General features: G+C 45.0%; 1 protein-coding gene across 1 annotated transcript in view; it reads right to left on the reverse strand.

Annotated features, from left to right (window-relative positions):
- Positions 1-14,230, reverse strand: part of LOC118076459 (protein shisa-6-like) — a 42,830-nt gene that overhangs the window by 11,688 nt on the left and 16,912 nt on the right. The window contains exon 2 of the mRNA XM_060271049.1: positions 9,521-10,450. Coding sequence (XP_060127032.1) covers positions 9,521-10,176 — 656 coding nt within the window. The 5' untranslated portion in view covers positions 10,177-10,450. The remainder of the gene's footprint in view (positions 1-9,520; positions 10,451-14,230) is intronic.

A 14,230-nucleotide genomic window follows, 5' to 3' on the forward strand; every position in this document is an offset into this window, starting at 1 on the left:
TTATTATTATTATTAACTATTGTGTGGCAGCCCTTTCAGTGAAAAGTTACCCAGATCTGGGTGGGCGATAACATTTGCACTGCATCCCTCTCATACCCATGACTGAAGCCATAGATTAATATAAGGACAGTGCATAGGACACCTTCTACTCATTGCCAAAACATGTGAGCAGTTGGCATCAATGACTATCTTTTGTGTATCGTTGATGCACATGAAATAAGTAGCTATCACTGGTCAACTCCTCTTTGCCATGCAATTATGCAAGGAACAGGATTGTTTCTGTGAATGACCATAGTCGGCCTATTGTTTGCATGAGCATCCATTAACTGCCCCACTAAGATTCTGCTTCCTTGAGGGAGAATCTACACCAGGCATCCCCAAACTGCGGCCCTCCAGATGTTTTGGCCTACAACTCCCATGATCCTTAGCCAATAGGACCAGTGGTGAGGGATGATGGGAATTGTAGTCCAAAACATCTGGAGGGCCGAAGTTTGGGGATGCCTGATCTACACCGTATATTGACATGAGAGATTGCTCAATTGTAGCAACAGTGTGACGAAGACTTCACACTATTTGTGTGACTTTGTGAAGAAGACTTCAGGAAAAGCCAAGGCCCAAAGACAAAGTATTCTAACTGAAACATTTGAAACCAAGCCCTTCTTGAGTAGGAAGAGTCCTTTCATGCAAATCTATGTGCTGGAATTGGGCCTATGTGGTGGTGATCTTGCTGAAATCCATCACAGCCTTCCAAGAGATAACAGTGGCTTCCTATACTCACTTTTTATGCTGCCTGGCCAGAGGCAAGAGGCTGTCAGAGCTTATTCATGCAGACAACTGGGCAGCTCACCTGAAAGGATGAATCTCCCATGGGACACAGAGGGAGGGGAGGATGAGGAACAGGCTGTCAGGATTTTGCTGAACTATCTGCCATTCATCGGTCAGTCTGGTACCCATCTTCAGGCTGCCTGAGTGTCATGGAAAGTTCAAAATGCTATCCAAGCAGGCAGCCCGTTTGTCAAATTGATTCTGGCCTGGTTTATATACTCGTCGGTTTTAACAGCACAGTACTGAAAACTTCCTAGGTTCCTGAATATATGTTACACCACACTTCACGGGAAGCAGATATTCAGTTCAATGCCCCACTTCCCTGCCCATCTCTTCCATTTCCCCTCCAGAACCCAAACATATAGGCAAATCTATGCATTTCCTGCGGTGTTACAGAGAGTTTCCAAGAGAAGATTTGGGAGCACATGTTAAAAAAATGTTTCAGGTGTCATTTGTAAAAATAAAAATAAAAAGTTACTGAATGGTGCATGTTTCAGGCTTTAGAGCTCTGTGTGCATGTGTCTGTTTGTGAATCTGTCTGTGTACTATTGTATCCTGCTTATGGCTGTTGAGAAGGGCATACGTTGGTGGTTCACAATGTACGTGCCGAGTGAGTGGGCTGCAGGTTCAAGTACTGAGATTACTCACATTCATGTATCATAATAAGCGTGCACATTGAAGAGCTACCGTCACTTTGAAAGACAAACAGACTGAAGCATGACACCCAGGGGGACCTCATGTGAAAGAGCAGCTGCCTTTCTAGTGGAGATGCTACCGGTAGTATGGCCAGTTGACATCAAGCATTGCTAGCTCCAAACATTGGACTGTTTTGTGTTTTAATTACATTTTCTACTTGAAATTCTTGGGTACAAAAGACACACACTCTGCATCATGTGTCAATGGTATTCCTGTGTAGAAATAGCAGCTTTTGGCTAGGAAACTGGAAAGGGCCATGGAACGTTAACTTATACTATAAAATTCAGTCAGGGCGTGAGAGAGAGACATTCCTGTGACTGTGTAGACCTCAGCAAAGCTTAAGCGATGGATGGAGTCAGAGTTTTCTTTAAAACACCAATACAGGCCCATTGGCACTGGCAGGTTTTCTCCTAATTAGCAAAGCTTCAAAAAGCTCTGAATGAATTCCAGCTTGTAATGTTATTAGCTTGGTGCACTATATAGAGGCAGGAAATTAATAGAAATCCATTGAAATGCACCTCACTAATGGTTAGTCCCCATTACTTCTCGTATGTAGGTGCTTGTGCATGAGAGGGAAGAATAATTTGATGGGGAAAATCAAGGCTGACCCAAAGCAAAAATGCAGGCTCAGCAAAATTAGTAGCATTTCTGTTGTAGCATCTCTTGTTCCTGGATCCTGTCTGTAACTAGAGTCTCAAGTAAGGGATGCTGCGGAGAGATGTACACAGACCATCGCAGAAATGCCACTCTAATTCAGAGGTCCACAACAACATTACACAACCAAACTCTAGCAACAGAAATGAAAACACAGCTGGCAACTAAAATTATCTCAGCTGAGTCTGATGGCTGTGGGCAGTACAGTGGTACCTTGGGTTAAGAACTTAATTCGTTCTGGAGGTCCGTTCTTAACCTGAAACTGTTCTTAACCTGAGGTACCACTTTAGCTAATGGGGCCTCTTGCTGCTGCCGTGCCACTGCCGCACAATTTCTGTTCTCATCCTGAAGCAAAGTTCTTAACCCGAGGTACTATTTCTGGGTTAGCGGAATCTGTAACCTGAAGCGTCTGTAACCCGAAGCGTCTGTAACCCGAAGCGTCTGTAACCCGAGGTACCACTGTACATGTTTAGCAGGCCAGGGTCACATTCCTGAAGTGAAAGTATGTTGGTGTTTCTACATGGCCAAATGACTTCTGTCCCCCCTCCCTAAATCTCTAGTTACAATTGGCGATAAAGGTAAGTCCAACAGCCAGTACATTACCAACATCTCCTCTGTCACACATAGCCAAATCATGGCTAACAACAAATCAGTATATGACTTACAGGGGCTAAGAATCATAAGGTATGGCTTAGAGAAGTAACACATTTACAGGCGAGTTTGATTGTTATGTGACAAAAAGGTAGAGTTCAAACTTATTTCTGGGTAGAAAAATACCACAGTTCTCTCAAGCTACATCTGAAGTGTTGGCTCCTGCCGATCCAACACTACAATACATGCCCAGTTAGGAATGCTGAGTGATGTGAGGCAGCCAGCTGCCAACACTGTTCCTGAGAGTGAAATATAGGGATGTTGCAGTTACATGCAAAATCACCAGAGTCTGTTGTGCAGCAGTGCACATCTAATATAAAAATGACCTATGGATTTGCACTAGCCCAGGATAATGCAAATGTGAGCAAAAGCTCATGGCACAAAAGAATTTGTGCTTTGGAGGAATCCCAGAAGCATCTGCCAATGTGAACAAGAGTTTCAATATGAATTAAACAGAAGCAGGAGAAAAGGAAGCAACATTAGTAAGTACTAGAAGATGAAAACTTAACTTCGGAGACCGCAAAATATAAAGCTGCCACATTTCAGGGAAATTAATTAGATAGGAGGAAGACAGATAAGGTGTGCAGCGTTCCATCCATAGCCACATCAAAAAAAATGCAGCATACCCTGAAATATCCACCAAGTATCACTGGAGTATGGTGAGATCAAAGTATGCACAGTTTTTGTGTGTTTTGTGTGTTTCGGGTGCAGACTTAAACATATATGGGGCCTGATTTAGAGCACTTTTTTGGTATACACACACAGAGACACACTCGTTGATTCTGAGGCAGACCAACTCTGTTTACAATAATCCACTCAAGGCTGAAGTCCCACCATTTAAACTAACATGTGTGAAAGAGGCAGAAATGGCAGAGCCAACAATTACAAATCTTTTCTTTACTTGGGCAAGATCATTGCACAGCTATTTCTGGGCTATATGCCTCAGTAGCAGAATTAGTTTAGAATCCAGATCATTTTATGGAGGGGGAAGCTCTGGGGAAAGTCTAACAGCAGAGTTCGGAATTGCAGAACATGAAGGCTAAAAGGAAACCTTCACGGTTGCACGATCTGTGCTCACCAAACAACAAGCATGAAAAGACTTCTAAAATTCACCTTGCCATAAGTACCTATGTAGTCAGAAGTAAGTTACCGTAAATAAAACGTATTAATATGGTTAAGCAAGTAACCATAACGGGGACTGACTAAAGGAGATCCTGACTAACAATTAGGAATAATTTTCTGTAAAAGCTGTTTGACAGTGGAAGGGCGGTGGTGGTACTTTTTAAACAGGGTTGGGTGGCTATTTGTCAGGGATTTTTTAGTTGTGATTCTTGCATTGAAGGGAGTTGGCGTAGATGACCCAAAGGGTTCCTTCCAACTCTGCAATTCTATGATTCTATGAAGGAGAAGAGAAAAACTGTAGAGTCCACCTGTTATGACAATACGAACATGATTCTTCCTCTTATATTTTGCATCCTGACTGAATGAAAAAGGTAGTTATGTTTATATGCAATTAACATAGGAGCCCCAAGTATTTTTTAAAAAAGTATTTTTTAAAAAAAATGTAGATGATATTGGTGAAATGCTCAGGAGGCTATTTTATGTTTCTTTTAATATGCCTGGAATTTTGCCTTTATAAATAAATTTTAATATTGTTTAGAAGTTCTTCGTTTTGCTCTAGGCAATTCAAAACTACAATCCATGCTTTATCCAACACTTGAGCCACATTATGTTTTCTATAGATTGGAACCCTTCCTGGATATAGTAAGAAATATATGCACATAGACTTATGCCAACTAATCTCACTTATAACTATTTTTAAAAAATCATCTTGAATGTTGATTGGGAAATGCCACACTCCAAGAACATGGATAGTGTTGCTTTTTTAGAAAGATAGTGACAGAAACAAGTTTTTCTTCCTAGTTGTGAAATGCACTCTTCACAAGACCCACCAGCAGTGGCAATTCTTCATGCACAGATGAGATTTCAATTGTGTCAGAAGCAACTAACAGGCCTGGTATCCACCTGGAAGTTCCTCTCACTGAGCTAATGCTGCTTCCTCAAAGAGCTAAATAAGAATTGTCACAGTACCTACATGCCCTCTATCAAATTCTAAACTAAGTGAAATCCATTACAATTTAGGGCTGGATATCCTTCCCACTAAAATCCATAGAAACAGCACTGGGCATATAATAAGCTTTTAAATATATTTTTTAAAGAAAACAGTTTTAATTGTGCTATTTGCTGCAAGTATTGTATTCATCACACATTTGAATCTGGAAAGGTGCTTGCAATTGCAATTGCTGGACGACTGACTGCCTAGTCCCCAACCCAGTTTGGAATGCAACCAACCATTACTGTCTTCCCTGTTCCATCTGCATCACCAACATTCCATCAGAGCTCATAAGAACAGACGCAACATTCCTGTTCCTATCCCCCAACTTTTCACCATTTAGTCATCTCTAGAGGCTCAAGACCTGTGTATAACTGTGGGATACAGGAGCATACTAGTCATGGTATCAAAAGTTGACATGCCTTGGTGGCAACAGAGACAAACAACAGACCATGCAGCCCCTAGTGCAGGAGTGGGGAACCTCAGATATGTGGCCATCTAGGCCCCCCCTCTCTCGGGAATGCCATAAGGCCATGTCCTCCCCTGACCTTACTCTGTGTCCTCCTCAAGTGCTTTTGCCGGATGCCATGTATCTCTGAACTGTAATAGTGCCTTTTGCTTGTCTGGATGCAGCACAAATAAATAGATATCTGTATGTACATGCACAAAGCCTCTGGATGGAATATAGGGGAACATCTGTATGAAGGTAAGAGTAAAATCCACTGCTCTTCCCACTTCTAGCCCTGCCCATCACAGGCATGTGGCCCACAAGGTAATGTGGCCCTTGAGCTAGAAGAGATTCTCCACCCCATCCAGAAAGCTGGATCAGTGCTTCACAATATTTAAACTATTGTGCCACTGTTGATCAAATTTAGGTTAAACATCTCTGAAAGGCATAATCTTTTGTCATCTACTATATTCTAATAATAAAAGTCAATCAACTCTTTTCAAAGATATTTGAAGTCACACACCCTCCCCCCAAACGCGCACTCTGTCATTCATTCTTTCATGCCCTTCATCTCCATACAGGTGATTTATTTCACAATTTAGAATTCATCTTTTAAAAAAGCAAATGGGAACTTCAAAAGGATAGAAATGACAAGAGGTGTTTAGACAGGGCTGACAGGGCTCCCTATGATTTTAATGGGAGGTCTCCAACCCCCTGGCATTATATGTAGCAAAAGGAACATGTGGGAAAAGAGGAACATGTGCTAGGTTTCCAAATTCATCAGAGATGTCATTTGTTCACTGAGACATGCTGGCTTCAGCAAAACAGCCATCGAAACAAACAAGAGCCTCTTTCAGTATTATACGCCAAAGACGCACACACTCAGCTCCTGCTAGCCACCAGGACTCTACCCAAACTGCAATAAAAATCATTTTTGACCCCCACTTTCTGACTGTGTCAATTTTGAGGTGTGTGGCATAAGTATGAGCAACCATAATGTACTGACTAAGAGCCAAGGGTGTTCTAGATTCAAACTCTGTCCTGGCATAACCCTTCAGAATAGAAACCTTAAGATTGCAGTTGCAGCTGAGGTTTGTCAGGAAGGTTCGGATTCAGTGTGTGGTGTATGTGTAGCTGTGATAACTTGTACCAGCTGATGAGTTAGTTGCCCTTCACTGCATGTTAGATAGTAGGCAAAAGAGAGAAATTAAAGGAAATTGTTTTTAGGTCTCGTAGATCAGGAAAAAAAGTCTATAAATGGAGGCTTCTGCAGGGATGGGGGCTGTCTTGAGAATTTACCTATATGTATGCTGGTATTCCATGCAACTAGGGAAAGGACACTTGTCTTTCACTTTAAAAATTGTGGTCAAGTATTTTGACAAAACACAGTCATTAACCGATGACTTGAATGATAGTTGTGCAATGACAGTTTCTTCTCTCCGTTAGGTAGATTGTTCTTGTTGCATATTTTTAAAATATATCTCAATATAAATTATTTTACATGCTTACATTTGTGAGGCACATATGCCCAAATTTTAATAATTTGGCATGGTTCTGGGGTCCTGCCTCAATGGTGCATGTCAGCTGGAGAGAGGTGGTGGTCATTCACAGAGGTAAAATGAAGGGCACACATATGACTTTACACATTTCAAATGTATTCCTGCTACGCAACATTCCCTACCATTCTCTTTTTTGGGGAAAAAACCTGTGTGTCATCTTTAGCATTCAAGTGTTACTTTATAATACCCCAGAAGTGCTGAAAAATAGAAGGAGTTGGAATAGTTGCTTATAATTGCAGCTAATGAGGGAGGAATACAGGGTTATTATTATTATTATTATTATTATTATTATTATTATTATTGTATCTATTTATATGTTGCCTTTTATCAAGACTGGGACTCAAGGCGGCTTACAGAAATCAGAACAACAGAGATAAAATACAGAAAGCTAAAAACATATAAAAGATAATAGCTTGAAAGTATTTAAACTATAGTAGAATTAAAACAACAGAGAAACAAATCTATCAAAATGCAGAGCGATGGGTCTCCCTCCCAAAATATCAAGGGGTATGTGACAAGAGTAGCTTGGTAACAGACACAGTAAGGTGAGTCCTGTTGCAGTTAGCGTGGGAGAAGGAAAACTTTCCCTTTTCTCTAGCTTTTGAGCACTACAAACAAGAAGTAACTAGGCACACAGAGTGCTAGCCACAAGGAAGTACCAATGGGGAACACTGGGATCAGAGAACCCAGGGAGTGAATATGTGTTTGTGCCAAGATACTAAGGGTTGGGTGGGCTGTGGAGTGATGAAGGATGAACAGGTGGCAAAGGGGAGGGCGGAAAGAGGAATAAGAGGAATAGTTATAGTAGACAGCAACAGTTGTTTAAGTTTGGGGAGAACAGATGGAACCCGTGTGAGATGTAAAACAGAAGCCCAGTGAGCTGCTTGTACAGCTTAACCAATATAAAGGGAACTGTCCAGTGCTGAACAGACAAACTAGGATGGGTGCAAGGAAAATCCCTGTCCATGTTTTGTGTTTATCTGAAGAGGTGTCTGAAGAGGGTGAAAAGATAGTGAAGCCTGTTTTAATATGAAACAAAGGCAACATAGAAAACAGTGCATTCACGTAGAGTTAATATTTAGCTGCAGTGCTGAAATGTGAAAGGAGGGGGTTCCCTCATTTGTGCTTTTAAGACATTCAGCATTGTTGACTGTGGGCAGCTATTTCCTTACTTAAGGCCTGCTTGGTATTATTTAAGTGTGTGCTTTGCTGTGGAGATAATGCAAGTTAATAATCTAAATGGCCGAAAGGTAGATACAACATACAAGGTTGGAAGAAATGGAGGATTTGAAGGACACGTCAGAGATGGGGGTAGATTACAAAAGGTTAAACACCTGTTAATTTCAGGACCTTATCAAGATTGTTGCAGTTAGCACATTTAAAGGTTTTTGAATTTTGAAGAAGTAAATTTAAAGGTCTTAGATTCAAAGCCTACAAAGTAAGACTTGCCAGGTGGTTACGGTAATTGGCCTATAAAATAATGCTCACAATTGCTGGAGAATTGAGACACCTACACCATCCATTTAGAAGGTGCTCCCCCAACTGCAGCAAGATATAGATAGCTGAATCTCAGATAAGAAGATTCTCTGTTTCTCCTCCGCAGCCTAGCTAGCCTAAAGAAAACACTTATTTCTTTCAAGAGTAAATTCCACCACAGTTATTATAAGTGATGATGCATACATTTTCCTTTGTAACTCTGTGTAATCCGAGTTTGAATAAGTAGTTTTAAAAACATAACTCCCTCTCCACATACATATCTCAATGTAACTAGTTCAGAATCCATTATAGTCTTCTTACTAGAAGACCCATTTTAAACATTTGCACTTACAGTACAAATTAACTTCTGTTCATTATGTCTGTTTTATTAACCCAGTGTTAAACTAAAGAAGCAGAGAAGTGTGTGTGTTTTAAGCAACCTCCTTTTCCAGAATTGGAAATGAAAACCTACTTCCCAATAGCATGTCCTGTCCTTGTTACGAAAATGGTATATTATTATTATTATTGTTCACTGAACAAGAATACAAAAGTGAAGAAGTATGAATATATGGTATAACATGCAAGACTCTATATATGGATCTCCACATGGAGGTAAGAAGATTCTGAGCAAAGGAGGAAATTGTCCTGGGAAATTGTCCACTCCTTACTCTTACTTGGCTGTAAAGCAATTTCTTTTGGGATCTGTATGGTGCCTGGATATGGGGCAATCTCTTCCAGAAAGTAGTTTTACATCTGTACTTAGCTCCTTGGGCCACAGAAGGAACTATGCTGTACAGCAGGTGAAAGGACTGGCTCAAGAGCCCTAAAGAGAACTATTTCTTCCATTCCCTGCAGGACAGCAGAGATCTATGGAAGATCAAGGAATACAGTCAACCCATTTATAAGGAGAAAAAAGTTGGGCCACTGTTAATCACTTAAGGTGAGGGAAGTAGCTGCATTTCTGTGAGAAGGGGGATTCTTCCCATGCTGTAAGATGCTGTCATTACTGAGTGCTCATACTTCACTCTCACTAATGCGTTTTCATTGCACAGGTCATGGGGGAGGTAAATAGGTACAGAATCCACACCCTGTTCTCACCTGTGGATGTTCATCTCCTGCGGTGGCTGTCGTGCTTTGTCATAGGCCACCTTGGCAAAAATGCCTGCAATGACAACAAAGGCAACGGCACCACATGAAATGTAGACGGTGGCATTCGTGTTGTCCTCATTTGGGTCATACCCATTGGGTATACCTCCAGGTCCATCATTACTGGTGGCGGGGGTCATTAGATCTGTGTTGGGGCGCGGGCCCTGATTCCGGCACCTATCCTGATTCAGCTTCTCAGAGCGCTTGTTGCAGCAAAAACGGTAATAGCAGGTGCCGCAACAGTAGCGGAAATCCTTCTGGGAATTGTTGCACTCAAACTCCTTGTCCCACTGCCCGCTCACATCATAGTAGCCCATGCATGTCTCATACGCTGGCACAGAGCTGCCTGCACTGACGTTGGAGGGCACCTTTGCTGGACTGCGCCCACGGTTTCCCCCACTACCAGCTGCCACAGGAGATGGTGGTGTGCTGGCTAGCGTCTGGTTCTGTTGCTCCTTGGCCGGCTTGTATGGCCGCCGGGGGGCTGCTGCCCCCTGTGTCCGGTTGCCCTTGGGTGTCCGTAGGGGCCCAGCTGCCTGTGTGGTTAGCAGCAGTGCCAAGGCGTACAGGGCAAGAGGCAGGAGCAACAGGAGATGCCTCCACCCCATGGTGAGCCGGAGGAGCAAAAGGTGGGAGGCAGAGGGCTATGCCCAGCCCAATCAAGGATCTCGGCTCTGCCACTCCATGGATGGTGAACAGGGGTAGGAATCAGGAGCTCCTTGGTGGCGCTTCACTGGCAGCAGCCCAGATCCATCCTCCGTCTCTGGAGATGCCTCTTCATCCCGGCAAGAAGCAAGAGGCACGACTTGGCTGCTTTGGAGCAAGAATGGGCTCTTCTTACTCGGAAAGTCCCGACCTGATCACAGCTCCTCCTGTGATGGGCTATAAGAGAGAAGAGGACATCAGAGGCTACCTGGCCCAGGAGAAAATGAGCAAGGGAAAAGGGTGGGGGTGTCGACGTGTCAGGGGGTGCTGCAGCAGCTGCCCCTCCAAGGGGGCCTACTGCAAGCGGCCAGAGTGTTAAGAGCGGGGGTGGGGGAAGAGATCCAGGCAGAGGGTCGCCTTCGGTGTGGAAGGAAAACCTCCCGCCCAAGCTGGCATGGGTACCACGGAAGAAGAGGAGGGCAGGCAGGTGTGGCTGCTGTGCCCGGACAGAATAGTGCCGAAGCGGAGAGCGGGGCAGCAACAGCTCCCAGAAGCTCACCGGGCAGGGAATTCCCTTGGCACCGTCTCTGGCGAGAAGAAGCACCACTAGCAGCAGCAGCAGCAGCAGCGACTTATGGGCCACCTTCCGTCCCCTCCTCTCTTTCTTTCTTCCCTCGCCCTTGCCCGCCAACCCTGCGCCTACTCCTGCCTGCCTTCCCTCACTCACCATGCCGGGGCGGAGCGGGAGCACTGCGGAGGTGCCGGGCTGGGCATCCTCGTCGCCGAGCGCTGGCCGGAGCTGCCTGCGCCGCCGCTGCTCACACGGGCTCGAGAGGAGCTGCTGCTGTCGAGCGGGCGGGGACAGCTAGAGGCTGCGCGAGGAGCCGCCGCCTCTCCCGCCTGCCTCCCTCTCTAGGCCCGCCCAGTCCCGGCCCCCTGCGAAGGAGTCGCAGCCCCGCGGCACCAGGGGCCGACGGCCGAGGGAGCTGGGGGGGGGGGCTCAGGACAGAGTCCGCCTTTCGGAGTGGGGGGCGAGGCCCAAAGACCCCTGCCCTGCCCCGCTCTCGGGCTCCCTTCCCACAGAGGCCACCCTCTGCAGGACTGGCGAAAGAAGGCTTCCTTCCCCCCCTCCCCTCAGCGCCCGGAGGCGGGAAAAAGGCGGGCGTACACCCCCCCCCCCTCGCCGGAGCCACCTTCCTTAACTGAATGGTAGTAAGAAGGCGCGGGGGTGGGGTGGGAAGCGCGTGTCCACAAGTTATATCGGGATGGGTTTGTCACGGAGCTGAAAGAGGGGGGCGGGGAGAGGGAGGGCTGGTCTAAAGGGCCCCATGAAGGTGCCCTGTGTGAGGTCCTGGGCGCTGCTCTGTGGCCTGGACCTTCGGGGTGTGGTTGTGGGGAGGCTGTTTTGTGGAAACAGAGGCGTCTGTGCCGCATGCAGGAGCCGAGCACACCTTGGCAAGTGCAAGTGAATGAAGACGCTGCACTTTCCCGCTCAATCTCAGGAGCAGGTATGAGACTCCTCCCATTTCATCTTCAATCATGTTCTGAAAGAGTGGGGAAAGATACCCATTTGCCACCCGGTCCCCCCCCCTTTTAACCACCTACATACCATGCACACCTGCTCTCACAACAGCCAGCACTTCACTGAACCTGTGGAGGGACAGACTCTCTATGCATGCAGCGAAACGTCTGAGACTGAGTATCCTCTCTCTCTCTCTTTTTTTTTTTTACAACCTGCCCCCCCCCCCCCGGTTATGCAGACAGAACCTACACCACATTTGATAGTCTAGCATGGAGTGGAGGCAGTTGATGCAATTCTGCCGTCCCCACATTCAGTGTATCTGTGAAAACGACTGCAGCAAAACCGAAGTGATAGTATTCTGCATTGGGTCAGTTCGTTCTGCAGGTGAGAGCTTGTATTTCTGAATGCTCAAGCAGAAGGGTATCCTTTTATGTAGTAAATGAGCACATCAGGGAAAGTGTGTTAGCACAGCCATCTCCTTGGTGGTTTTGCTTCATGCAGAGAGTGTTTTATGTGCAGGGGACCAGGAGCATTAATAATAATAATAATAAACCACGCTGCTACCCAACTATAGTCTGAAATGGAACAATACAGAATTCCACCACCTCTGCCTACCACCTTATTTCATCGAATGGTAGAATTGTTGCCCAATAGGGTGATGAAAAAGCATCATGAAGCACCTAATTCGTGAGTTTGCACCCTGGGGTTCTGGTAAAGGTTGCATTTGCATCTAGTTCAGATGTGTAAAACAAACATCAAGGCAATTCTGAAGAGTCCTGCTCTGCTCGCTCGCAGCCTTTGCAGGTATGATTGGGGAAGTTAAAACAATTTTGATGAATGGGTGAGATTTCTGAACAGGGCTGGGTGGGTTTTGCATGTCTCTGATCTCTTCTTTCATGTGAGGCTGTAGTAACAGTGAAGCATGAATCTGGTATGCAACAGCAGTACTCCGTCCTGACCTGTAATCACTCACCCTTCGCTACTGTGTTAAATTTAACAGGCAAGTTCTAACTTTTAAAGTACTGTATATGTTGCATGCATTATAACCCAACTGGTAACAAACACCCCTCTCAAGAGGCTCAGGGAGCTGGAAAGCAAGTCTTGTGAGGAAATCTTGAACAAACTGGGTACGTTTAGCCTGGAAAAGAGAAGGTTGGAGTGGGGAGTATGTTTATACGTACTTGAAGGGCTGTCAAGAGGGCAAGGTAAACTCTGTGGTTCTACAAGGAACCAAAATCCTCCCTGTTAGAATTTAGTGACATTTTTATTTTCGAGAGCTGAGTTTTGTGTCTGATAGGTGATGCACCTGGAACGAGAGGTTCTCAGCATCAACTTCCTGAATGTGGAGTCCTGGTCTACATAGCCCAGCAATGTACACCACTGGCAGTGGCTTCCCAAGGCCTTGCAGAAGAAGCCTTGCAGCTGTAAGCAAATCCCAAACGAACAAATGGTGAAAATGAGTGATACTGCAAAATTATGATCCAAATTCAGGCATATAATAGAAGGATGCTTTAAACTCCATAGCTACAATTGCCATCACGATCCACTTAAAAATAAATAAATCTGAGGGCCTTGTCAAATTGCTAATGCAAATTAAGCTACTGAGCAAGGAGGCATCCCAAGTCTGAGCCCAAACCCCAAAACGGGTTCAGAGAGGTGTTCCCTCCCAATGAGCTAGATAGAAAGCACCTGAAACACATCTCATGCCACACAATCCTATGTATGCTTTTTTTTTTATAAAAAAAGTCCCACTGTGTCCAATGTGGCATGCTTCCTGGTAAGTATGTATAAGGTTGCAATCTTAATTGCATGTAGGCAGTGTGGTGTTGTGGTTAGAGCATAATGGTCAAACATGCAGCCCTCAATAGCATTTTTGGTGGCCCTTAGCAACATTTGATCCCACCCCCAAGCACTCACAGTTTTACCAAAAGCAAGAAAGTGAGGCCACTGGGCTTTGGGAAGGAGGCGTGAAGGCTCTGACAGGGTCCTAGAGTCCTCCCGCTCCTTCCCAAAGCCTTGTTAGCACTTTCCCAGCTAGGGGAATGAAGTGGGAGGGCTCTAGGACACTGCCAGAGCCTTGGGCCCCCTTCCTAAAGCCCCTAGCACCTCACTTAGCCAGCTTTGGGAAGGCAGGAGGGTTTTGTGTGTGTGTCGCTCCCCCCATGACAACAGTGTGCAGCCTAGGGCTTCCATGTCAAAGTACTGTTGTGGCCCACATAGTATGAAAAGTTGGGCCACCCTGGGTTAGTATGTTGAACTAGGACCTGGGTGACCAGGGTTCAAATCCTTACTCACCTATGTAGCTCACTGGATGACCTTGGGCTGGTCACTTACTCTCAACCTAACATACCTCAAGGGATTGTTAGATGATTGTTATTTATTATTATAAATTTGGAAAGTGTTTGCGACCTCAAGCTTCTCAGAGGAAAGAAGGAATATAAATGTAATAAAAAAATAAAAATAAAACCTGCATTAGAGCTGGGCCCGTAAACACA

This window comes from Zootoca vivipara, chromosome 2 (assembly GCF_963506605.1).
Source record: "Zootoca vivipara chromosome 2, rZooViv1.1, whole genome shotgun sequence".
NCBI lineage: Eukaryota > Metazoa > Chordata > Lepidosauria > Squamata > Lacertidae > Zootoca > Zootoca vivipara.